General features: G+C 37.8%; 1 protein-coding gene and 1 long non-coding RNA gene across 5 annotated transcripts in view; both read left to right on the forward strand.

Moving 5' to 3' along the window:
- The first annotated feature begins 2,389 nt into the window (after positions 1–2,389).
- Positions 2,390–27,392, forward strand: part of dis3l2.L (DIS3-like exonuclease 2) — a 186,137-nt gene continuing 161,134 nt past the window's right edge. The window contains exons 1-5 of one of the 4 annotated variants that reach the window (XM_018241354.2): positions 2,412–2,525; positions 6,419–7,014; positions 16,084–16,239; positions 17,754–17,875; positions 26,205–26,258. In XM_018241354.2, the coding sequence (XP_018096843.1) occupies positions 6,426–7,014; positions 16,084–16,239; positions 17,754–17,875; positions 26,205–26,258 (921 nt within the window). In that variant the 5' untranslated portion in view covers positions 2,412–2,525; positions 6,419–6,425. The other 3 variants (XM_041563235.1, XM_018241353.2, XM_018241355.2) reach the window with 3 other exon arrangements.
- Positions 20,712–22,582, forward strand: LOC121393783. Its single transcript, XR_005961352.1, has 2 exons — positions 20,712–21,436; positions 22,439–22,582. It is a non-coding gene; the product is annotated as an uncharacterized LOC121393783 (long non-coding RNA).

Consider the following 27,392-nt stretch of genomic DNA (forward strand, 5'->3'; position numbering starts at 1 on the left):
TGTAATTCCAAAACCTGGTTTGTATTGCATTTTGTAGTTGAAATTCAGTAGCCTTGCTGACCATCTAGCTATACGCATTCTAGGTCTTCCTAGTCCCTTTGTTGTAAGCAGTGTAGTTAAAGGGCTATGATCAGAGCATAAGGTAAATTCTCTACCCCATAGGTAGGTTCTCCATTTTTCTGTTGCCCAAACACATGCTAGAGCTTCTTTTTCAACAGTGGAATACTTTCGCTCTGTCTCTGTAAGTGTTCTGGATGCAAATGCAACAGTTTTCTCTGTATGATCAGCATGGATCGGTGTGAGAACTGCACCAACACCATAGTATGAAGCATCTGTAGTAACCATAGTGGGTAGTGCAGGATCAAATAAAGCTAGCACTGGACTGTTCACAATTAGCTGTTTCACTATTTCAAAGCTATGTTGAGCAGACTATAGCAGAACCCTTATTCACAATGTAAAAGTTACATTTTGCAGTATTTGATTCAAATTGCACAGTCCCTGGCAAGCAACCAAGCACAGGGATTGGATCCTTTAAGTAACTGACCAGTTTCAGGGCAGGTGCAACAAGCGGATCTTTTGCAAAGTATTTCAAGAAAATATCCTTTGGTAGTATAGAAACAGCTGAACCTGTATCAAGCATCAGGTTAATGGAGTGTCCCTTGTCAGCAGAAGCAGTACTGACACTGACAGTGCATATAAACGTGTCTGGAATAAATGTACCAGCTTTATCCACACTTAATACTGTAACATTTGTAGTAGTGACTTCATGAACATCTTTAGCAGAACTACGGCAGATCTTAGAAAAATGTCCTACTTTTGTGCATTTGCAGGACATTAAAGCACTATCTTGACAGCGCTATATAAATAAATGATGATGATGATGATGTAACATGATTTGCAGTGTGTTGTGTTTAAGCACAGCAAAAGCAGTATTTTCTATTTGTATTTGCTGCACGGTTTTGCAGTATAGGTGAATCCCTTTCCTTATCACTGTATTTTGCCTGTGACTGTGCATTATTAGGCCACAGTGTTGAATTCACAATCTGTACATTCCCAGCAGTTCCCTGACTGAGAGTTTTAGCCTCTGCCACTGCTGTTTCAATGTGGCTAGCAACTGTAATAGCCTTTGCAAGGGTTAAATCCTGCTCTAGGAGCAGTCTCTCTCTCTAATGCGAGGTGAGTTTGTTTTTTCCACTATTTCGTCTCTTAGCATTTCATCTGTTAGAGTCCCAAACTCACAGGTAACAACCAGCTCTCTCAAAGCTGCTACAAATTGTTCTGTGGATTCGCCATTACGTTGTCCACGTTGGCGGAATTTATATCTTTCAGCAACCACATTTACTCTTGGCATGAAAAAGTTCTTTATAGCAGTAAGAGCAGTTTCATAAGTCTCATCAGGTAATGGTAATGTATAGAATATACGCTGTCCCTCTGCTCCCAGGCAGTGAATAAGTAAAGCACGCTTTCTAGCAGCAGAAATCTCTCCTTGGTCAGCAGCAATAATGTAATTTTCAAACAGATGGATCCAAGCAGTAAACAGGGGCGCACCACCAATGAGGCGAGCTGAGCCGCTCGCCTCAGGCGGCAGCGCCTGAAAGTATTCCAGGGGCGGCAAAAAGCCGCTCCTGCACCTTTAAGAGCCGAATTTCCGGTTTTTGAACCGGAAATTCGGCTGTACTATTGCGAGAGAGCGCAATTGCGCTCTCCGCAATAGTGTTTCTGCCTCCCCTCCCGACACGTAAGTTGGTGAGGGGGGGCGGCATTGCAGGAGCTGCCTCAGGCCGCTCCTTAGTCAGAATCGGCGCTGGCAGTAAAAGATATGGTAGGCTCACCCGGGTTTGGAAGAAAAGGTGCAGGCTGCTGAAGAGGTAGAGACATCTCGTCATCAATTTATGTTTTGGGTAACCAAGGATGAGTAGAGTATAACAGTGCTTTATTAGCAGAGTCATGCAGACATTACACAACAGTAACATTCACTTTAAAGCTGTCAGGAAGTATGCACAGTATACGTCTGGGCACAGTGACATCTACAGGCCATTTGTATAAATACCACTGGCAGGTCGGGAGATGGGGAAGTCCGAATCTTTGCATCTATGTGTGCAGCTTTTAATCACCTCGCCAGCAAAGCGACTAGACCGTGAGGAACCCGCCTCCCTATGAGTTACATATTGAGCTGTCTAAGAGCGCTACCAGTGGGAATCGTAGTTGAAGCAAAGTACACTCGCCAAAGCGTAAATCAAATGATTACGAAAGTTCGCCTCCAGTGTAGCAACCTGTAAATACAAACAGCGCTAAATAGAAAGCTCCCGGTCTGAATTCATAGAAAGAGCCGTAATACGTCTACACGTCCCATCCCTTTAACCACTCCCAACCTCAGCCTGTGCCATTTACACAACTGGCTACACCTTACCCCCGTTTCCTTACCCAGTACCCAACTGACCCGGAAGTAGAATCTCCATAGCAACAATCAGCTGCCCGGAGTATTTAAATCGTGCCTGGGGGAAGCGGCGTAGACGGCAGTTCCGGTGAGTGTGGGGGGGGAAGTGAGGACTGAGGGGTAGAGAAATGATTGCGGATATCATTGGGTAACACAGGGCAATTGTGCTGCTCTTCATAAGATACATGTTAGAATGGCGGAAACTGTAATTCATAAGGGGGTCACGGATGGGTCATTGCTCAAAGCTTTCAGTGCTGGTGCGGTGCTGGTTGTGGAAGTGACTCATTCATTGGCCACTGCACCGAGTACCAAGTTGCGCAAAGTAAGGGCTTTCATTGAAGCGTCGTTGCATGACCGCGTGGTTATTGACGTGTCTTGTCATGCTACTCTTCTCTAAAAAGGAACGGTGGGTTGTGACGTGTGGGTGTTTACATTGGCTGTCACACAAAGGGGAGTTTTCCAAGTATTAATGTTCTATCGGGGGTGTTCTGTCATGTTTTAAGTTTACGACAAAACTTGGGGCCTGTGTGTATCCTCACTTGCGACACAGCCATTACTAAAGTCATCTTGTATTGATCGGATCTGCGTGCTGCCCTTTGTCCACACTCCATAAAACAAAATGGCTAAGTATAGAGATGAGTTGCTCTTTGCTGCTGGTAGTATGTTGCTGCTTTGTGCCTTGCCAGATAACTAGCCCTAAAGATTATTTTAATGATTTAGCCTTTTCTCTAGTTTGTGTTTCACCAATATAGCAGGATACTTAAGCAGAGGATGGGTATGCTGAGCCTAAAGGGCCATGGCTGACAGGGAGATTTGTCACCTTCTATAAAAATACCTCTCTACTGGCAATGACTTAAAGCGGTGGTAAAACCTACATGTCGCCAAGACGCCCGAAGTTTCCTCTAAAGGCGACTTTGGAAGAATGAAGCAACACGTAGGTTTTTTAAATTATTGCTGGTGGAGGAGCATTTGCGGGAAATTTGTTGCCCGCAGTTGTGCCTCTTTTATTGAGGGTGGCAAATCTCCCCGTCAGCCTTCACCCTAAGGGCAGGGGCACACGAGCCGATTCGGGGAGAATTAGTCACCTGGCCACTAATCGCCTCTTCTTCGGAGGGAAATGCCGCGAGTGCCATTGCACTGGTGGATTTTCATTATAGCAGGTAGTGGGAAGGCAGTTTGGGGAGATTGTCGCCCCGAAGAAGAGGTGATTAGTGGCCAGGCGACTAAATCTCCCTGAATCTGCCCGTGTGCCCCTGCCCTTGAGGCAGTCACACAGAGCAAATTGTAACCTGCTACTTGATGCAGCTACAAAGTAGACAATACTTTTATTTGTCTTTGCTAAGACATAAGGTGTTTTAGCAGAGACCATTCTCAGGATTGTCTATGTGGTTGGGTATTTTCTTGTTTTTCAAGTTGCTCCTTCTTTCATAGCTCTAAGGGGCAAAGACATACGCACAGCTACTTGTAACCATCTACTTGTGGCTACAAAAAAGACAATGCTGATAATTGTCCCTGCTAAGACACTACGTGTGTGTTAGCTTATTGTCTATGGCAGAGTATTTTCTGGAGTTTTGTAGTTACATCAAGTAGCACCGTATGTCATAGCCCTAAATAGTTCAAAATGCTAATTGTAAGAGGCCTACTCTGTGGTTTCTTAAATTTGCCCTTAGCAACATGTTTTGTTAACCCCACAGCAATGCATGTGCTCACATTAAACCTGTCCTGGATGCCGTTGATCTGCAGTGTGACTCAATGAACTGAAGTGGATTTAAAGGGATACTGTCATGGGAAAAATTTTTTTTCCCAAAATGAATCAGTTAATAGTGCTGCTTCAGCAGAATTCTGCACTGAAATCCATTTCTCAAAAGAGCAAACAGATTTTTTTATATTCAATTTTGAAACCTGACATGTGGCTAGACATATTGTCAATTTCCCAGCTGCCCCAAGTCATGTGACTTGTGCTCTGATAAACTTCAATCACTCTTTACTGCTGTACTGCAAGTTGGAGTGATATCACCCCCTCCCTTTTCCCCCCAGCAGCCAAACAAAAGAACAATGGGAAGGTAACCAGATAACCGCTCCCTAACACAAGATAACAGCTGCCTGGTAGGTCTACGAACAGCACTCAATAGTAAAAACCCATGTCCCACTGAGACACATTCAGTTACATTGAGAAGGAAAAACAGCAGCCTGCCAGAAAGCATTTCTCTCCTAAAGTGCAGGCACAAGTCACATGACCAGGGGCAGCTGGGAAATTGACAAAATGTTCAGCCCCATGTCAGATTTCAAAATTGAATATAAAAAAATCTGTTTGCTCTTTTGAGAAATGGATTTCAGTGCAGAATTCTGCTGGAGCAGCACTATTAACTGATGTGTTTTGAAAAAATTTTTTTTCCCATGACAGTATCCCTTTAAAGTTCTTAGTCACCTGACGAAGGGGCCAGCCCCAGAAACGTTATATTGCTTGACACAACAAACACTTAGGGGAGTGCGTGCGAGCTTCACTTTGCAAAGCTTCAAATTGCCCAGTGAACCGTAGTTCCATGCTATCTTCATTACCTTGCTGTGACAGCAGCTATGTAGGTAATTTTTCCTAAATCTTTGAATAGACGTAATGATTTCACCATTTAAACAAAAAACAAACAAAAAAAAAATTTAAATGTCTTCTAATCAAGGGGCCAGCCCCAGAAATGTGGGCTGAGCACCAGGTTATAGCAGTAGATTAGGGCCAGGGAGTGCGTGCGAGCTTCACTTTGCAAAGCTTCAAAATGCCCACTGAACACACCCTTAAGTTCTAGGTAGTTCCATGCTATGTTCATTACCTTGCTGTGACAGCAGCGATGTAGGTAATTTTTCCGAAATCTTAGAATAAAAGTAATGATTTCACCATTTAAACAAATAAAAAAATGTAATCGTGTTCTTAAGAAGCCATCTGCTAGCCTTGTACCAGCATCATGCAAAGGCATTGTTGAATTACATTTGATTATTTGTATTCTCTAATCAATGTGAAAGGTTTATGTTAACTAGCAAAAATTACCTGGTCCCCACCTAGCTTCTGACGTATTAAATTTGGCTTATGTTTTGAACTGCCAGCTACCCAATATACGCAGGACAGATTTTTTTAAAAAAAATTCCCGAAAGAACATGATTGCATGCAAGTAAAAATGACTTGTTGCCTGTGCTCCATTCATACAGTACAGCCGTAGGACAACTGGTTGGTGTTGGAGAAATACTGTTGAAACATATGACCTCTTAATTTTTCAGGAATCTTAGGCACTTTATGTAGGTTTAGTAGCTTATGTCTAGTGCAGTGATCCCCAACCAGTAGCTCGTGAGCAACATATTGCTCTCCAACCCCTTGGATGTTGCTCCCAATGGCCTCAAAGCCGCTGCTTATTTTTGAATTCCAGGCTTGGAGGCAAGTTTTGGTTGTATAAAAACTAGGTGCACTGCTAAACAGATCCTCAATGTAGGTTGACAATCCACATAGGGGTTACTAAATGGCCAATCACAGCACTTATTTTGCACCCCAATAACATTTTTCATGCATGTGTTGCTCCCCATATCCTTTTATTTCTGAATGTTGCTCACGGGTTGAAAAGCTTGGGGATCCCTGTCTAGTGCATCTGTTTTAAATAAGTCTACAACTCTCAGAAGTTCTCATGGTTTGGGGATTATTAGGACTTGTCACTGCACAAGAGCGAGTGTGACACTTATTTTTTACAGTTGCTATTGCTGAATACTTTGTGTTGTTAAAATGATTTGGCTACTAATGTAATGCAGCACCTTCAAATATGCATATAATTATTGTACTGTGAAAGGGGAAAGGGCAATGTGCAAGTATAAAAACATTTTGGAAGCATTTCTGCTTTTAGATTTAGAATTGTTTGAAATCACGCTGAGAAAAAGTGCAGCTTAATGTGGATTTGTTTATTAAAAAAAAAATTTAATTTTGTTTTGCTTCAAATATATAATTTAAAGATTCAACATGGATCATGTGGGTCATGCAAGAACAAGTCATGGTCAAGTGCCAAAGGAAGGAATCAGCTGGTCAGGTGTTCAGCAAAAAAATGCCTATGCCAGATTAGTGCAGCAACATCACAGTGGACGGTTTAAATTCTTTTTGAACTACATAGCTCAGAAGCTGCAGCAAGAAGAGAGTTCACATGGAGATGCTGGCTTGGATAGAGACTTGGAAATTGAGGGTGGTTTTCAGGAATTATTGGGAAGAAATGGACCAAGCAATCATAACTTGCCAACTAAACAAGCCTCTTGTGAGAGCAGAGGTTGTGAACATGGGGACCCTTGCAGAAAATCTGAGGCAGTAGCTGAAAAGCAGAAAGGCAATGCTGCTACAATATCAAGTCATGATTCAGATTTGGAGCCAGAGAACTCCGGAAAAGTTCTAGTAAATACTTCTGGAAAAAGGCAAATGTATCCCACAAGTAAGGGGCCATCGATACAAATGTGTGAATCTGATAACAAAGAATCCTATAAAAGGGACAACCAATCTGATAAGCAAAAGGCTAAGTCTCAAACTCCTATCAAAGGCTCCCAAAGAGAACAGCTTTTAGAAGGTATGATTTTGTTGTAGGTGTTACTGATCGCTTACTGATGTCATTCTGAACTAACCTATGCCTCAAGGAAACTTCGGGCGCTCAGAGTGCCATCTCGCCGGCAATTTTAGATTCTAGCTGGCTGAAAGGCAGTTTGGGGAGATTAGTCGCCCCGAAGAAGACGCAATTTGTCGCCGAGCCACTAATCTCCCCGAATCTCCATGAGTCTCTGCCCTTAGCTTCCACTTCACCCATACAATTCGAAAATTGCAGTGCATTTTGCTTCCAGTGAATACACACAGTTTAAATATGACTGGAAAAACCTTGCTGCTAACCAGTAGTCTTGCACTGTGCATTTTTCTGCTGCACATGGCTATGCTGACCTTGCATATGGTGTAGAGGAAAAGTATTCCTTATAAAGAACTAGGATTAATCTCCTGGACGTATAGCACATTTATCAAGATGTGATTTTAGGGCTTAATAAATTAACTCTCTTGCGTTCTGTTCATTCCTATGGGATTTTTATTGTGGGTTCTAGCTTTCACCCAATGATAAATACAATTCGAAAAATCCCATAGGAATGAACAGAACTTGGGTGGGTTTTTATTTATTAAGCTCTAATCTCACATTTTGATAAATCTGCCGAAAGTGTTTGTAAACCATGAATATTTAATTTGTGTGTATAGAATATTCTGTGTGCTTATTTGTGTTTCTACATATCTATCCGATTATAAATAAGCTTAAAAATGTCTTTGCTCTTTTTCATGTTACATTAAAATAGTTATTCATATGTAGTAAAATGCATATCTAAATTTAGAAATGTAAAGTCCCAGAATCCTTATCTGTGGATCCACATCCACGCATTTACATTTCATTTGTGAACGCTAAAACGGGGTCCCTAGCAGTACACCTTCTGCATATGAAACCGAATTAAAAGAAGGGATTATTTGGGGTAGCTTCAACAAAGCAAGAGTAGGTTTACAAGATCAAAGCATCTGGATAGTTCTCTCTGGGGCCTACAACACAACAGATAACCTCAGCACACAGAACCACAAGTGGAAGGGTTATATGAAGTAGTGACGTGTGCAAGATATGGCTAGTAGGTCCTGCTAAAGGATTGTAATGGAAAATTACTTGTTTTCATTTCTAAAATTAATGTTTATAAGTGTGTATTTTCTCTTCATGGCACACATCTATATTCTGTAAAAGCTAGTTATGTTTAGAAGATAGTTTTACTGGAACAAAGTTTAGGTGGGAATATGTACCCTGGTAAGAATAGTTTGCTTAAAATAAAGTGGATATATTGTGTGCCATTTGTAGCTGAGAAATAAGGTTGATCACTTGTCAAAGGCATAAAGTTCTTTCAATTTATCCAGTTAAAATCAGTGTTCCTAACAGCAACTGTATAATCGGATGTAGCGAAGCAAAGGTTTGTCTATACTTTTTAACATGATAAAAGATACTAACTTTTTTAATTGGCCTTCAAAATGTAACTTTTGTAATATGCAGTTTGTACTTAAATCATTTGTTTGATATTTTCAAACAGGCAACAAATTGACTGACAAGTTTAAAGGGGTTGTTCACCTTCCAAATACCGTTTCAATTCTGTTGTTTTTCAGATTTTTTTAAATTGCTTTCTATTTTTTATATTCTCAATATTTAAGTTTCATCTTTTCATATCTCCCTAGAGCAAATCTGGGTGATGGGTAACCAATGCTATAAACTGTTCTAAAGTTGATATTTATGTTGATATATTTCCTACCTTTGGCCATGCAGGGTATAATCCCCGAGTTTCTTTAAAGACAGCTGTTATTGTTACAATAATTGCTAACATTCCACTGGTGCTGCTGTGGAATGAATTAACTAATGTGGAAAATTGTATTGACTCCGAATCTGGATTACCAAAATGCCGACTGAGACACCAGGTTAAAACCATAATGATTATTCTGATTAATGAAAACTGGCCAAAAAAACAAAACAAAATAGAAGGAAGTTGAAAAAGATCTTTATTTCTGGTGTACGATCTGGAAAGCAGTGACCTGAAAACAGTGTTTGGAAGGTGAGCAACCTCATCAAATATAATAGAAAGGAAATTGAAAGATATACTGTATTGTATATTTAAGATTATTAGAGAAGTAAAGACTTGCTCAGCTTTACTGAGACTTTGTTGGTGACTTAAAGTGTTACTGATACATTTCGATAAAAATTGGAAAGTGTCGGTATCTGTGAAAAGAAGCTGAAGGTTCGCCGGGCTAAGGGGCAGCTTTGAGGAGGTTTCAGCTGCTTCTATTCTGCGTGCAGCTTCTTTTCACTGATACAGACACGTTCCTATTTTTATAGGAATGTGTCAGTATCACTTTAAGGTAAGTTAGCATGTTGACTTTGTTAGGAGGGAAGCCTTTTTTAGATCACTTCTGTCTATTGCAATGTTGTTTAGTGGGAGGCCAAAAAGATTGTCTGTCTAAAACCTATGTTCTCCTCCCTTCCCAACAGCTCTATTAACTCCTATATAATTTTAATACAGCTGACCCATAATCAAATGGTGCCTCAAATAATTGATAATGGTAGTTTAATTGGTTGCTGATACCAAAAATGTATTCCAAGTTCACCCCATAGATATGTTTTTTTTTTTTTTCCCCTTTGGTTTTTTTTTTTTTTTTTTTTGAAGTATTTTGACTTTGCTGAAGTAAAAGGAAGGCAACCGTCATTCATGTAAAAAAAAAAAAGTTCCTAAATTAGGTTCTGTGCAGTAGAACCTATAAAAATAATTTGAAGGAAGGATTAATTGAACAGAAATCTGTAGATATAAATGTTGCCAGTGCATTAAGTACTAATAGTATATCTGGTACTTTAAAAGTCTACAACTGCTTGCTAATGGTGTTCAAAATTCCAGGGGTCACAGCAAGTGACTTCTCATTAGGTGGCAAAGGGAATCTTCATTTGAACATGCTCCATTTTCCACTTTGGTAATTAGGAAGCAATTCCTGTTATACTGATTGGTGGTACTCATTGTGATTTCACGCCTCATGCCATAGCCCTAAGTGAATTTTTACTGTTGGTTTATTTGCTGTGAAGCTTAATCTTAGTTTTCCGGTAACGTAACTCTGATCCACAATGCTCAGATTACAGTGTTTACATGAAGTACATTTTGTGACCCAGGTACTTTCACCCAGGTTTATTATACATTCAGCTCTGATATACGCAAATGGCAGATGAATGAAAGGCAGCTTAAATAGGCCGACAGAGAATAATATGCCCTGTGTCATAGTCCTTAAAGGGGCAGACTATTTTTGTAATTTAACTCCTCTTTAAGTTTTACACTTCATGTAACAAAAACCTGATCCTGGTTATAAAGCAGGATTTTTATTGCTTAAAAAAAAAGGAATGGACATGACTCTCTCTCTGTAAACACATTGGCATGATCTTTTCTCTACTTTTATGATTCTGACAGATGGTTTTTAAAGTGAGTTATACTCCTTTAGATATAGAAAGAACTGTGCTTAAAAAGTAGTGTTTCAGGCTGATTTATTGAATATTTCTGCAAAAACCCTAATTCCTCCCTTCTCTTTTACTTCCTGATCCCTGAATTCCGAGGCTGTGCAGGGGAGCCGGTGGCACTTAGCTCACTGCACTGCCGGACAGGAACCAATCAGCAACTAGCAGGACCCGATAGGGAACTGAAGCATGTCTATGCTAATGTGACTGTAGGGCTGTGATTGGCTGTCCCTCTCTTACTGTGATTCTGGCAGAGACCGTTAGGACACACCACCCCCGGAGCTCTAATAAAGGGGCTATTTTTAAAGATATTAATTTATAGCACCATGTAAAAGCAACACCATATATTACTTATAATTGCCTTAAAAATTAGGGTATTTTAATTTCTTATGTCTCCTTTAATAGGTAAGCTAAATGACAGATGGCAAAAGCTCTACCAAAAATGGCAACCTGCTAGATTTTTGTTTGCTTTTTCTATACCTCTTTCACTCTTCCTTGGGTTTATTTTTCCTTTTTTTTAAAATTTTTTTTTTTAGCCTTCATTTAACATTCTGTCCTTTTCTGACTCTTGTATTGTTTCCCCATCTTTTATGACTGAAAATAGGTGCTTTATTAACAAATTATTTTTTGCTATTGGAGAATCTTTACAGACAAAACCCAATTTGCATTGCTTTTGGAGACCCTTGTCTGCACGTGCTTTGCTAAAAAGTTTTTATGTATCTAGCACTTGAACCACATTCTAGAGCTTATTTTTAATGACCCTAGCCACTAGATAATAAATTAATGTGAGGTTGAGGATTTACTATAGACTCCTTAATGCCCCATTCATCAGCTTTTTTAACATTATCACATTATCTTCGCAACTAGGTATCATTTTTTTTTTTTAATGTGATAAAATAGAATTTTGAATATTTTTTTTTGGGTAACGGGTACCCTTTAAGGAAGCCTATATCATGTTTTTAACAGCTGACTGGTGTACTATGTTTATTTAGAGAACACCCATGGCTCCTTATTTGGCTCAGTAGTCTTGCCTCTATTTAAACCGCCATCAACCAGTTTTAAGGTTTGTGCAGATGACATTTTTAGACTGCAGTAGATGGGTGTGTTCAAGGCCATTTAAGTTTGCTCCCATCTGCAATGGAATGCTGCCACTGTGCACATAAACATGTTTCAAAAATACTCTAGCAAAAAAGGGAAAGTTGTGCTCTCCATTACATTTTAAATAATTAGGTGGGAGTGCATTGAGGCTGTGGTCACACAATTCATATAGACAAAAGGTCCTCTGAACTCGACTCATTATATTAAGGACATTAAGACATTTTGTGCATTAAGCTACTAAAGAAAGCCCTCTCCTTCAAGGCATTAATAGTAGCTCAAAGGTTGTCTTTGTCTACAAGTAGTCTGCCAGGTGGAAAAATACAGCAAGATGAGTCTGTGTGACATTTCTACTCATGTAGATGCACCCTGATACCTCTTGAAAATGTTGCTATTGTTATGGAAAGAAGATATAATGTACATTTTTCTGTATAACAAAAACAGTGAACATTTCTTCCTATTCTTAAAAAAAAAACAAAAAAAAAAAACTGTTGTATGCATATTTTACTCTGACTCTGATAATAAACATACTTCTAACAGCTGTGCAAGGAAGGCAAGATTTCTGTGGAACTCCCAAGGGATTTATGAGGAAGAAGGATTATTAGAAGATTGCATCACTGATTTCTAGCAGTGATAAGTAACCTATATGTGAGTGAGGGAGGAATGATTATACCTTTATTGTGTAACAGCTTTATGCCTATTTCCATAAATTGATGACAATTCTCAAAGATGTAGCTTTGATCCATGTCTATTCCCAGAAATAAATAGTAACATATGAGCATAGAAATGACTTATACACTGGTATTTTGCAGACCTTTATCTTGTAGTCATCTGTACAGTATATGCCACTGCTGTGCTGTACTTGAGCATGCAAGAAATGCAGAAATGAATCCCAGTATGGCAGAATTTTACTGCAGGAAAAACATTCAAATGCATTATATGCAGGTATTGTGTATGTGCAAGGCCCACAAAATGAGAGAGAGAGAAAACCCAGTAATGAAGAAAAAGGACAATATTCTTCTCATTGAGACATATGAGAACATTTTTGAGTATAAATCAACTACAATACATGCACAAATCTTAACCTTATTTTAAAGGTGGGTGTGAGAAATAAAAGAAAAAAGGAAGAGTAGAAAATATAGGGGTTGTACTGCTTCTCACGTTACAAGTGTAGAGTAGGGCTGTAGCATTTCTAGGACTCTAAAGCTGGTCTGTATATATCTGGTCATACAAATCAGTCATTAAAATATTCCAAATGAGATAATCCCCCCCCCAAATAGATCCTTGTACTTGATCCCAGCTAAGATATAATCAATCCTTATTGAAGGCAAACCCCTCCTATTGGGTTTAATTAATGGTTTTTAGTAGACTTTACCTAGGAAAATCCATGTCCTGCGTATTCTGGATACAGATCCCATATATATACTCTTTATCTTTTCTTTCTTGTTTGTGAGGTAGCACAACTGCTTTATGCTGTCAATATGCATTTAATATAGAATCATAGGGCTAAGTAATGGATCCTTATGAGATATTTGCCCATCGAGTAAATTACAGATCCCGGGATCCTTTTCTTCCAAGGAATTTTCAGTTTTGTCTAGTCACAGAAACCCAGAATTTTAAAACTAGTTGCATTTTCTGGCTATTGGCTGTTGTCCCGAAGAAATATACATTATACATTGGAAATTTTATTTTAAAACTGACTTCACTTAATGTTATATATTCCACCTTGCTTTTTCCAAAAGTGCCATCAAGTTATACATACACACATGCATAAAATACTTAAACAGGAACCAAGATAGCAATCTACCTAATCTTCAGTCAAATACTGTAGGTGACTGAACCTTCAATGGTTTGTCAAACAAGCTGAAAATTAAGCATATGGAAAGTATTAGATGTAAAGTTTTCTTTGTAGCCTTTTAGGGAAAATATTCTTATTTTTTACATGAGCTCATTCAGTTGTGCTTATGTAGAAGAGGTGCGTGACATTATTTGAATGTCTAAAAAGAAATCTAAAGTTTTTTTTTTTTTTTTTTAATGCAAATGTATTCCCTTTCAGCTTCATTGAAATCTATGTGATAAAATCTTCTACCTTGAGTAGTAGGGTCCATCATACAGGGCTTTTTGTAACACTGATCATAATCTTGTTTTTTTTTTTTCTCTTAAGCCAAATGCTACAAAAGCGTGCCTTTTTTTCTTTCTGCAATTAGGTTTTATTAGTCTTTTAGGGTTTGTCTAGAAAATATATGGTGACTTCATTACATTATATCGATTGTTACATTTGCTAGATGTATACTTGATTACACCTAGGGGCAGATTTACTAAGTTCCAGTGAAGAATTCCAATGGAAAAATATTCTAATTTCGAATTTTTTTTTTTTGGGTACATCGACCATCAACTTGGTCAAATTCGATCGAATTGAATGATTTGAAGTAAAAATCTTAAAAATCGACCATTCGATAATCAAAATACTTCGACTTCATACTTCGCCACTTTAAACCTACCAAGGTGCAATGTTAGCCTATGGGGACCTTCCCCAGCACTTTATTTTTTGATTGAATAAAAATCCTTCGATCGATCGCTTAAAATCGTTAGAATCGTTCAATTCAAGGATTTTACTTTTATTTATTTTTTTATTTATTTTTTTTATTTTTTACTTTTTTAATCCTTTAAATTTGACCGTTGATAAATCTGCCCCTTAGGGTTTTGGCAGCGTTAACAATGATTACAGAGTTGTGCATCATTGCATTCATGAATTGTTAGCAAAGTTTAGAGTGGGGATATTATAACACACAGCAACCAGGATTACAGTTCTCTCCTGAAAGAATAAGCAGATCAACTTTTGTCTTATTTTTAAAATAACGAATAAAGATAATGCAATGAAAGATAGTACAGACTGAGTGTGTAAAATGTGTAGACACACAGTAAGATATAGATAGCCACCCCCCATCCAAGTTTATGTAAAGATCATACCTCTTTTTGGATGCTAATTGTGGCTCTTTGAATATCTGGAAAGTTGGTGATTAAAACTTTCTTCCAAGCTGCACACTGTTAATTTTACATGCATTATACCCTATTAGCAATTAGCAAAGTGCTATGTCCAAAGTTATCTATGTTCTTCAATAGATATCAAGAAAACCTAATTTCCTTGAAAAATAAACCTGTATCACAGATTTAAAGTAGGCAGCCTCCTAGTTAAGAGCTTGGTTTTGCCCTTACACATCCCTAATTCATGTTTTATACTGGCTGTATTGGAAATAGGCATCTGTTCCCTAAACCAGTTTCTTACTATAGACCCTAATGCTTTGATTGTTGCTCAAATTTTCCACCTTGCTCCATAGAGGATAGCCTGTGGCCAGTATTTTAAAGGTTATGTAGAAGCCCATCATGCATGAGCGGGACTATGAGAGAAGGAAAAGTAAAAGGTATCCATTTAAGGAGATGGAACTTCTTGATTTAGACATGAACATTTACTTTACAGTTTAAAGGAAAACTGTACCCCCAAAATGAATACTTTAGCAACAGTTTATATCAAATTAAGTTGCATATTAAAGAATCTTGTCAAACTGGAATATATATTTAAGCAAAGATTGCCCTTTTACATCTCTTGCCTTGAACCACCATTTCATGATGGTCTGTGTGCTGCCTCAGAGATCACCTGACCAGAAGTACTGCAACTCTAACTGTAACAGGAAGAAGTGTGGAAGCAAAAGACAGAACTGTCTGTTAATTGGCTCTTGATGACCTAACAAGTTTGGTATGTTTGTGTGCACCGTGAATCATACGATCTCATGGGGCTGCCCTAATTTTTTAAAATGGCAGTTTTCTATTCATGATTTCCCAATGGCACCTACTGCTAAAAAAAAAATTATGAAAATGGTTTATTTACATGAAGCAGGGTTTTACATATGAGCTGTTTTAAGCAAATATATTTCTATAGAGACCTACATTGTTCGAGGGGTTTAGTTTTCCTTTAAATTCTACATAATCCAATTAGGGTTTACCTCAATTAATTGGGGATGGCAGATGTAGACCATGTTTTGGTACTTTAATTTTTTGGTGTTACTAATCCTCCAAAAATCCAAAGTTTACCAGTGCTGGAGAAAAGTACTTTTTCTTCAGAAGCCTCAATATAGTTTATATAATTAAATCTACCTTGTAGCTTTGCGGTATGCCTGTCAAGTTTCAGTAGGGTTGTGGAGGCCACATTTCTATAACAGATAACTTATTTACAATACAATGGTTTTAGCACTCTCCTGGAAATACTGTATAGTGATCAGATCTCCTATAGCTCTTACACAGCAATAGGACCTTTCTTATATGTTTTGCATTTGTGTTTTATTTGCAAGCACTGTACAGATATAACCCTAAAATGTAAATAAAGTATTTTAATTTTCTGGTGTCACTTTAATAGAACTTTCTTAAATACTATGTTTGGTATAATATTGTCTTTTGTGCAATGCTGAGTAAATTGACTTGCTGTGCTTTCTGTGTTTGCATTAGGTGGTCACAAGCGTGGATTTCACAGAACCAGAAACCAGTCAGAAAGTGCTTGCACACCCCCAAGCCTCAACAGGCAGAGACAGCTTTCAGAATCCCACTGCGAAACTATGCACAACAACGAATTTCTGAGCCCTGTTCAAACTGGCACCCAAAGAGGTACTTCAATTGAATAAAAGCCTGCTTTCTTATGATTTGTGCCAATTTTTAATTCTTGTCCAGAGTAACAGAAAAAATAGCCAGTTCTTTCATCAAGTGGACTTCTATACTTATATAGCAATAGCCTTATGAATGAGAAACGCTAATGCTTACCATATTTGGAGAAATCTAAGTGCTCAAAAAGTGCCCAGTCTGATTAATTGGTCATTGGGCCATAGATCACTGCACAAGTGCCTGTGCAGACCCATAGGGAGAGTACAGCATTCGTTGTCAATGCTGTAGTTGGCCAACCAGATAATTTACAAACAAATTTGGTGTTTGTTTAGTATTATCAAACAAACCCTTGTACTAACCATGAATATCTGTGGGACCTTTATTTATTAAAGGAATTTTCCTAAAAGTTTGCATGATTTGCTTTATGAAATTTGTTGGTAATCAAAAGTGCAATGAATTTCTAAAATCATACTAAGAAACCGACCCACAGACTGAGTGTAAAATGTGTAGACACACAGTAAGATATAGATAGTTGGTTGTTGTTTTTTACATGAAGCCACCCCCCCATCCAAGTTTTTATCTAAAGATCATAACTTTTTTTTTTTTTTTTTTCTTTTTTTTTTTGGAAGCTAATTGTGGCTCTTTGGAAAGTTGGCGATTGAAACTTTCTGCCAAGCCCCACAGACTGTTTATTTTAAATGCATTGTACCCTATCTGAAAATAAAAAAAAACCCAAAACATTATTTTATTCCAATATTTACTTCAAAGTATGTATCTCCCAAATGTATATGAGAGCTGAAGCAAAATTTTATGTCCACCGTTCTCTCTTCTTCTCATTCCTCTTTAAACACTACATTCTACTTCCAGTCTAGCCAGGTACTTTGACAATTTTTGCCTTCTGCACCTGCAATTTTGTGATGGAGTGATGAATTGCTTTCATTTAACTCAAAAATATTCCAACATTCTTTTAAAATCTGATCTGGGCAAATAAAGGTAAAGGGATATTGTGCAAGAAATCATTAGGCTGCAGGGTTGTGCTGTAGGAGTGATATTGTACCACCCTGTTAGCAAGGAAATATGCAGGCAGAAACTTTGTTTCAGGCAAAAACGTTTTTCATAAAGTAACTGTACTTCATTTGATCACATGGACAACACACTGTGATGAAGACTCTTAATTCTAAACATATAGACATTCCATCTCCGTTTGTACCACAACATATGCAAAGCAATACTATTTTGCCATGTAGTGTTTAATCAAATGTTAGCTGGCCTTACGTCTTCACAGATGGCATGATTACAGTGGGTTTGCATTTTCAGCACTGTGGACAGCAGTAACCTGCATCATGATGCAGTGAACCCCACTGCTACATGCTGCTCTCTGTAAAATCTGCAGCACTTTGCTATACTGTTTATAATATGCTGGCTAATACTTTCCTGCTTAACACTAGAATTTAGGTTCTCTTTAGATGGCTTTAAATGAAAAAAATTTTTTTTTTCTTTTTTGTAAATCTCATGTACAGGCACAAATCGCAGCATTTTGAATGAGAAGTGTCGTGGAAAGGGTAAAAAAAAGAATATATTTGAGGCCTACATTACAAAAGAGGAAGTATCTGCAGGTTTGAAAAGAGGAGAGCTAATCCAGGTACCTACCTCTTTATTAAGGTTTATAGGAGTAAAGTAACTATTTCAATATTTTAAGTGCCGTAATGCGTAAAAACAAATTATTTACAATTTAGATATCCCTACTTAAATGTAATGCAGGTATGGAATCTCTTATCCTTGAACCCATTATCCAGAAAGCTCCTAAATGACAATATCCAATGGCGTAACTATTTTGCACCTGGCCCCCAGCAAAAAATTCTTCAGAGGGGCCCAGCGCACTATGATCCCCTTCCTCTATAGTTATGCCACTGGCCATATCCCATGTACTTAATTTTATGCAGATAAATCACATTTTTTAAAGAATATTTCCCTTTTCTATGAAATGCTAAAACAATACATTCTACTTCTTAGCAACTAAGAATCCGTAGTGTTTGCAAAACGTACTACTGATTTTAAGAAGCTGAAATGTATCACTGGTAATTAATCTCCTGTTGTGCCATTGCCTTGAGACTTCCAAAATCGCTTGAAGTTGCCTCAAGGGCAATTCACCTTCATTAGCAAAACTGTAATAACACACAAAAGATGGCTCTACCCCCAGAAGTGTGTTCAGACTTTCCATAACATGCCAAATTTTGTAAAATTGACATGGCGGGGCAGATTTATCAAGAGTCAAATTGAAAATTCGAATTTATGCTAACTGTCAAATTGTCTAGGGAGTTAACTAAATTCGATTCTAGTTTTTTGAAAAATTAGAATTAAATTTTTGAGATTTACCTGTATTATGCTATCATACTGGCCCTTTAATTAAATTAGACTGTTCACCACCTAAAACCTGCCGAATTCCTGTTTAAGTCAATAGGAGTGGTCTAGGGATCAATTTGGAGATGTTTGCAGCCTTCCTGACATTCAAAAAAAAAAAAACTCGACATCGAGTTTGATCGAATTTGAATCTAATTTGATTTGATCGTTTCAATTTGTCAGAGTTTAAAAAATTTAGATTTTATTATTAGATTTCTACTAGTCGAATTTCAAATTTATAAATTTGAAATTTGACCCTTGATAAATGTGCCTCGGAATGTAGGTGGATGTGGTCACAAAATGGGTCGTGGTCAAATCTTGCTGCAGAACTTCTTTGCTTCTTTCGGACTTTCAAGCATTGGGAGGCATTTGTATCAGCACGGTAAAGAGAGATTAACAAAATTTTAGCTTGAATTTTGAGATTGCTGGTTGGTATCCAGGTTTTATGGATTCAGAGATCCATAAATTTAAATACATACTTGCCATTCTTGTCTACTGGCTCTTGCACTGGGAAAAAACATTTTTCTGTATCTTTCGTACTATTGTCAAATATTTTATGGCCAAATGGCAACCCATCCAAATAAATTGGTGGCAGTAATGCCTTAAATCATCTTGATGATCCCACTTTGGTATTATGGCAGTACTAAATTACATGGCTAAATGAGGTTCCTTTCAGAATCTGTACTATTTTTGTTACTAATGGACCTCTAGCTTTAATGCTCTGATATGCTTGTTGTGGAGAGAGGAAAAAATTATTTATATTGTAGTAAATTCAAATAAATATATCATTGGATCTACACATACTGTGTTTTGTGTATGTAACTTGTGTGTAAAATATAATACTTCATACATTTTTGCAGAGGATATGGCTGGTTGTGGGCACAGGTGTTTTTCCCCCCCCCCCCACTTTGATGTTGTCATAAAAACACAGAAGGGTTCAAAATAAAAGCGACATTGCCTTTTCCACAGAAAAGTGCGTGAACACTGTCTCAACATCCAGAAATGAATATAAATGTTTTATTTCTGCACAAACCAGCCTATTTCCACAGATTTCTTGTACAAGTTATTATGGTTTTCTTTCAGTTTCCCAACATCCATTTAGCTAATTCCACATGAAGGCTGATCTTGGTCTGTGGATAAAAGCTAGCTGAGAATCAGTCCCTATGCTGACCTCTGCTTTCTTCTTTGTCTGCACCTGGAAAGGGTTAGTCAGCCCGGGTGCAGGCACACCCAGGGGATTTTAGCACCGAAATGTAAACTGCTGCAGTGGTTCCAGGTACAGGCAAAGAAGAAAGCAGATGCGAGCATAGGGGTTGATTCTACTTTGTTATATTGAATGGGTTGCAAACAATCCCCATGGTTGATCAGACCGGTTTAAAATTTTCGATGTGAAAAGATGAAATCGCTGGGACAGTCGGATAATCATAAAAAGATCATTCACTCTGCACTCCTTCGGCAAAATTATACAAAAGAACACACATAAATCGGTCAATAGTACAAAAGTCTCCTGACATTTTTGACTATGGATCAGTGAATTGTTCATTCAAACTTTACAAAATCTGCCTGTGTATGGCCAGCTTTAGTCACGCCAGATAAGATCACTTAACAATAGAACAAGATAAGGATGGGGTTTCATTACTGCTTAAGGGGTTGTAACTAGTGCCTGTTAAAGGAAAACTATACCCCCAAAATGAACACTTAACAGTTCATATCATATTAAGTGACATATTTAAGAATCTTACCAAACTGGAAAATATATTTAAGTAGATATTGCCCTTTTACATCTCTTGCCTTGAGCCACCATTTCGTGACTATCTGTGCTGTCTCAGAGATCACCTGACCAGAAATACTACAACACTAACTGTAACAGGAAGAAGTGTGGAAGCAAAAGACACAACTCTGTCTGTTAATTGGCTCATGTGACCTAACATGTATGGTTTGTTGGTATGCTTGTGAGTACAGTTAATCCTACGATCCCAGGGGGTGGCCCTTATTTTTTAAAATGGCAATTTTCTATTTATGATTACCCAATGGCACATACTACTAGAAAAGTATATTATTATGAAAATGGTTTATTTACATGAAGCAGGATTTTACATATGAGCTGTTTTATGCAATATCTTTTTATAGAGACCTACATTGTTTGGGGGGTATAGTTTTCCTTTAACAGAGAGGCTATCATGAAATCTTGAGGAAATGGGTGTGTAGAAAAAAATTATATTTGCATCTGGCAGCTACAAATATGGAAGGGGGTGGAATAATATTTTTATTATGGAAATAGTTCAGGAAATATTTAGTGCAGCAACCAGGGGGCATTAGTCAGTACGGTTGGTTTGAAGGGGGGGGCTATATAAGGAAGTGCACAAGCTAGGCACTTCCTTTTTGGCCTAACATCCTCCACAGGCGAGGAAGAAATACCAGCTGAGAGTCAGACCAGGTGGGTACCTGTTGCTTGCTACGATAAGAAAGGAAGCAGAGTGTTAGCTCACTATAGAAGCGAGAGATTAGGATAGCTAGCAGTAAGCAGAGTAGCAGAGTAATTTGGGTAGAGCCTGAGGTGATTGTGTGCCAGTTAGGGATTGAGTATGTGTAGGAGTAGGTTAGTTGGAGCTGTAGTGAGAGCTTGGGAGAAGCTTTGGTCACTATGCTGGACACCGCAGAGAAGTAGGGGGGGGGGGGGATAGTCTGTGAGGAGAGTAGGCCCCCTCAGCAGTTAACAGTGCTATTTACTTCCACATGGCAGGGGTCCTGGAGGCTTCAAGGAAGACACGCTGTTTGTGTGAGATAGTGAAGAGTATTCTCAGTAAGTTGTAACTGGTCAGGTGGCTCTTGTCTGTCCAGTAAACCTGGGAGAGGCTCTTAGCCTTGGTTTATTGTATCAAGTGTGCAATACCTTCTTCTTACACCAAAAGGCCTGTATGGTACTCGTGCTGGGAGGGTGCCAGTTACAGGTCTCCACTTTACAAGTTCCGACAGTGTTTATTATACCGCTTTCGAGTGTGTTTGTACACATCCTCAAAATTTGTTTAGACTATAAAGCCTATGTTTTAATAATTTTAATGTTCCCTTAACTGTACCTTTTTAGGAAGGGAGCACAATTTTTGTTATACAAGTTTTAGTGAGTCACACGATACATCTGACATACTGTTCTTTTAAATCATAACTTTATATACTCTTCGTGTAGGGAGAATATATTTTTTTCTTCACTTGAAAGGTAAAATAAACTCTGAAAAAGTAATTGTCTTGTTTCCATTGCTTTTAATGTCTTCTCTCTGCCAAGATTAGGACACTAATTAAATGCTATTCTAGAAATTTCATCTAAAGTAACCCCACTAGATTGATATAGCTACCCCCCTCGTTCTTACTAACTAAATGCTTTTCTAGAAATTTCATCTAAAGTCACCCCACTAGATTGATTTAGCGACCCCCCTTGTTCTTACTAGTCAGACCTCCACTCATCACCACTCTGTCCCTGTGCACAAAAACATCTGTTCTGTGCAGATGGGAAACGCTGCTTGTTCCAGATATGAGATCACAGCGTGAAATGAGCAACATGGTAAATAGGATTTTGGTTGGGAGAGATATTGGACCCATCTGCTCACAGATATAAATTTTAAGAAGTGTTTTAATTGCTTGTTAAAGAGAAGAAGCCAGAGCTGGAAATCTTTCACAGTGAATGCACTTCTTCTGATGGTGGACTTAATGTAACACTTGGCATTTTAAATTTTGCTGAGAGATGTAACTTAACTCTTTACAAACATCACAGAAAGCAGTGACTGATTTTTATTTTTTTTGTTTTAAATAGTTTTACTGTGGTGTGCTCATTCCTTGCTTTCCAGTCAGCAGTCCTTGATGTGTTGAACTACAATTCCCCATCTTTTTTACTTTAATATACATGCTATCATTAAACCATTTGTATTTTGATTAAAGTGACAGCATATTAAAAAAATGTCATTCCCATGCCCCCATTTCTTTTATTTTCCCATTTTTAATTTTTTTCTTCTTTTAGTAATAAAGCCAAACTTTTTGTCTACGTTATCCTACACAATCAATATTTTGTTGAGAGAATGTAATCTCTAGAAAATCTAGTCCCAGGTATGTTTAGCAATGTGAGATTCACGTGGCTGTTGGGTACAGTTAAAATTAAATCTCCTTTAATTCCAGCATCTGATTCCCCTAGTCCTGCATTTTTGAACTGTGCAGTACTCACAAATTAAATAGGTATGTAGACAGCCTAATAAGCCCTTGTCAAATTTCTTTCCTGAACCAATTTGTTGTTTGTGTCTTTGTCTTGCCCTGACTATAGAATCCGCAGGAGGCAAATGAGATGTCCATATGCCCCGTATCATTATAGCTAGCACCAGGTAGCTTTAGTTTATACAGGCTAAATATTTATAGTGTAGTCTGTGAACCAAACGGAACTGTTTCTTGTTCCGGCAGATGCTGACAAATTGATTTATCTTGCCTTTGCCTCGTCTTAAACCAGCCTGTAGTTCTTGGTTCATGTGTTGCTGGAGTCTTGCTTGCATGTGGGACATCAGTCATATATCTATTAGAACATTTTTCGATATTGCCCTATTTTGTTATTCGGATATAGGCTAATACAATGGCAGTCCAATAGACACTGTTGAGTTTTCCAAATAAACATGATGGGACATAAAATATTTATTTTTTGTTTCTTTAATCATGTGTGTCCTCATTAAACTGGTCTAGTTCAGCCTCTTCAGAATCTGGAGTAAATTGACTTGGATGACTAGGGCTGAATGTTACAACTTTTAATTTGGATTGAACTCAAACTGAAATTTATGTAATTTGTTGTAACTGAGAACTGTTTGCCACCTATTTTTGAAGACTCTACAATTTATTGTTTATAGAAGAATATCTGGTGTTTGTCTGATTTGATGTGACCCGTTTTGGCCATTTAAGTACATTAATTCTGACCAAGTTAATTTTTTAGTCTCGGACATCCCATCTTTAACCAGGCTAAGTTTACCTTGGTCGTCATCATTATTATTTATATAGCCCCCTGTATGTTTTTATGTATGTGTTTTATGGTTTTTGTTTTTTTTTTTTTTAAATTTTACAATATAGAAGTACACAGTGTGGAATATATCAAAGTGTACTGTCATCCTCCCCGCCAGTTGGCCATCTAATCTCTCCTCCAGGTGCGCTGACCTGCGGATTTAGGCGGAGGCGCCTATGACACACATACACTTCCGGAGCTTAGATGTCCAGTGATGACACGCTCAGAGTGCCTAGCTTCGGCGCATGTTAGTCCTGTCTTGGCACAGGGGAAATCGCGCTCTGCGCGTGCACATTTGGCACATGCCTGCATCCAATTGGACACCAATTGTTCTACTGTTCAGCTATTGGTCCTTGTTTCTGTCCATCTCAGATTCCTGTCTCCTGTTGGTTCCTTTTGCCTTAAATAGTGGCTTCCCCGCCCAAGCTGGCTTCTGTTTGTTCAGTTCCTGCTAAATCTTTATTCGTGATTGCTATTCTGGTTTTTAATCCTTCCTGCCTTTTCACTCCGATCCTGCCTTGTCTGTCTATGATACTCTGGTTTGGCTCCTGCCTGATTCCAATACGGCCTAAGCCTTATCCATTTTTGATATTCCCGTTCTGACTTCTGCCTGGCCTCTGACTCAGATCCTTGCTGCCTGTCCCAAACCCTGCCTGGCCATTGACTTGGATTTCTCCTTCTCTGTACTGGAAGTATCCCAAAACGTGTTCAGGTTCCCTGTTGATTCTGCAGCAGAAAATCCAGGCCCCAAAAAGGCGTCAGTGAAAACCAGGGTCGTCAGGGGTGACCTTGTTCACTGAAAAGGCGCTCCCTAGCAGTCTCCTCCTTATTAACTAGCATTACAAGTTATTAAAGGGGACCTGTCACCCTAAGAAATTATTGCAAATTCTTTTTTATTGTTTTAGTCGAGCAAAGTAAACTTAACTTGCACTATATAAATTATTTACATTTACTTTACTTTACATCTTCAGTCTGGGAATTTACAATCACAGCAAGCAGGCAGCTGTCAATTTTGTGAATACTTTATTAAGGAAAACTTTGCATCATATCAAAATCTTGTATATCTGCCTGAATGGGGGACTTGATATCCACGACCATAAATATAGGCATTGTGGAGAAAGGGGGAATGTAAGGAGTTCAGTGACATCAAGTAAGAGCAGAATGGAAAGTGAAAGTAATAGTCTACCCCACAACTATGCCTGAGGCGTAGAGATTGGCAATATATTATTGACATCTGATTTTTAAATACCTTTTAGAACGGGTATGCATTTTCTGATTAGAAAAAATAATCTGGGTTTCATGTTCAATTTGAAAAGGACTTTACTTATACAGCTTATGTATATGTATATACTTTAAAATGGACCTGTCACCCAGACATAAAAAGCTGTATAATAAATGTCCTTTTCAAATTAAACATGAAACCCAAATTATTTTTTTTATTTAAGCATTCATAGCTGTTGTAAACTCGTTTAAAAGTCTCAGCTGTCAATCAAATATTGCCGGCCCCTCCTGAGGCGGGGCAGGCAATTACTTTCACTTTCCATTCAGCACTGTTCTCTTCACAATCTGATTGTGTAACCACTGCATGGGGATGGACATCAGGTCCCCCATTCTTGTGCACAAACCAGATTTTGAGATGATTCAAGGCTTGTCTTAATAAGTGTCCACAAAATGGCTCCTGCCTGCTTGATATAATTATTAATTCCCAGACGAAAGGAAACAAGATGAAATTTTTTTAAGTGTAATTAAAGTTCATTTTGCTGGACTAACATGATAAAATAGGATTTGGAATTATTTTTTGGGGTGATGGGTCGCCTTTAAAGTCAATTTAGAATTAATACCTTCAGTTGTATTTCAGGAACACCCCAAAAAGTTAACCCCTCCTAGATTAGCATGCACTACATTTGAATTTTTTTCTGTTTGAGTTGATTCTCCAAAAAAAAAGAGCAGTGGATTGTATTATACTGTGATTTGGACATTGGTTGGACATGCACTCTTTTGTTTTACTACGTGTTGATTTTCAGTGGCCCTGAGCCTGCAAATATGCTTCAAGGCAAAATCTAGAAAGTGAAAAAACAGCTGTAGGCATGTTGTATGTCAAATCTTTGGGTGAACTTCTGTTTGCTTCCTTGGAAACGCTGGCTCACTAGATGAGCTGCAGGTGGTGGTTTGGCTGGTTAAAATACCCACTCTAGGAATACCGCCTTTTTGATTCAGTGGGAACTCCACACCTGAATGGCCCATTTTTTCTCTTCTCCCCAGCTATTACAGAATTCCAATGAATCTACGGTATATAAAGTAATCCTAGCATTCAGTCTTTGTGTGTGTGTGTATATAATCATGTAGATCTAATATTTGTAAAATATATATTGTGGGCATGTTTATGCAACTATTTATAAATTATATAAATTAAAACATGCCTATATAGTGTAATGAAGTATGGTTTATCTTTAATAATTTAATTTTTTTCAGAATAAATGTTTTGTTGCACTGACAGAACAAAGTATTTTGCATATATATCTAATTATGGTTTGTGCTCAATTTCTAGGGTTCGCTAAGGATTAATCCTAAGAAATTTCATGAAGCATACTTGCCACCTCCGGTAAGGCAGATAATTTTTATAAAAATTATTTATCCGTGGTTTCATTGTAACTTGTGTTTTATGCGTTATAGATGGTACAGCTTATAAAAAATGCCAACGGGTTTATATGAACAGATGTTAATGTTTGGAGCTTTTATATATAATTTTATATATAATGTTTTCATGTACAAATATTTTCATATAGATGCAGTTGAAGGGCAGTTTAGAGCCAAATTCTGCCTCTAAACCAGCTGACTTGGGGACCACCAATTCATGTAACTAAACCTTCAGTGCGTATCCCTTAAGAGATTTCTTCATTTTCCACTACATTAAACAAAGCTCCTTTTAAACACTTTTGCAGGGTACTTCTGCTATGCTTCAGCAACTAATTTGCTGTGTTTATCAGGACATAAAGTCCAAAACATTGCTGCTTTCTGCCGAATCCAAATACAGGTTGCACAGCATAGGCGCGTGCTAATGTACTATTCTTATTTAATTCATTTTGAGGGTAGGGCCAGAGAGAAATGAGTCCACCAGTCTGAATCTACAACATCTACGATGCGCACATTGTTTAAAAAGGTGTACAAAAACAATATTTTACTTCATGCAATTGAATGTAATTTAATGAATGTAAAAATATTTATGTAATATCACTTAAACTACACCAGGAATTTATATTTTTTTGTAAATACTGAAGAAAAAAACTACCATTGAGCTTAATATACAATTAATATTTTTAACTTTCTCATAACACATAATATAATTTTCTTCTATTATCTTTAGATGAATGTTTGCTTTCTACAGGTATGCATTCATAGGAGGAGGGCTAACTGCAAAGGAGCAATAACTTACAGTTGGTATGACTGGATTCCCTGTTACATCAAAGCTTTTAAATATGTAAACAATTTTATTCTGCACCAGATAGATCCGTGTGCATTATGTTGATATTATTTGAAGGCGTCTGATAAAGCAAAACTATCTTATGCCAAATAGGTAAGGTATACAGCACATGAAATAAAAAAAGATAATGCTGCTCAGCCTAAACTAAAAAAATAATCAGCCATGCATTATGGTGAGCCATAATGCTTCTTTCTATACTCGTTCATCAATCCAAAAGTGCATTTATATGGCTGTGAAAGAAACACTTGCCAATAC

This window comes from Xenopus laevis, chromosome 5L (assembly GCF_017654675.1).
Source record: "Xenopus laevis strain J_2021 chromosome 5L, Xenopus_laevis_v10.1, whole genome shotgun sequence".
Taxonomy (NCBI): domain Eukaryota; kingdom Metazoa; phylum Chordata; class Amphibia; order Anura; family Pipidae; genus Xenopus; species Xenopus laevis.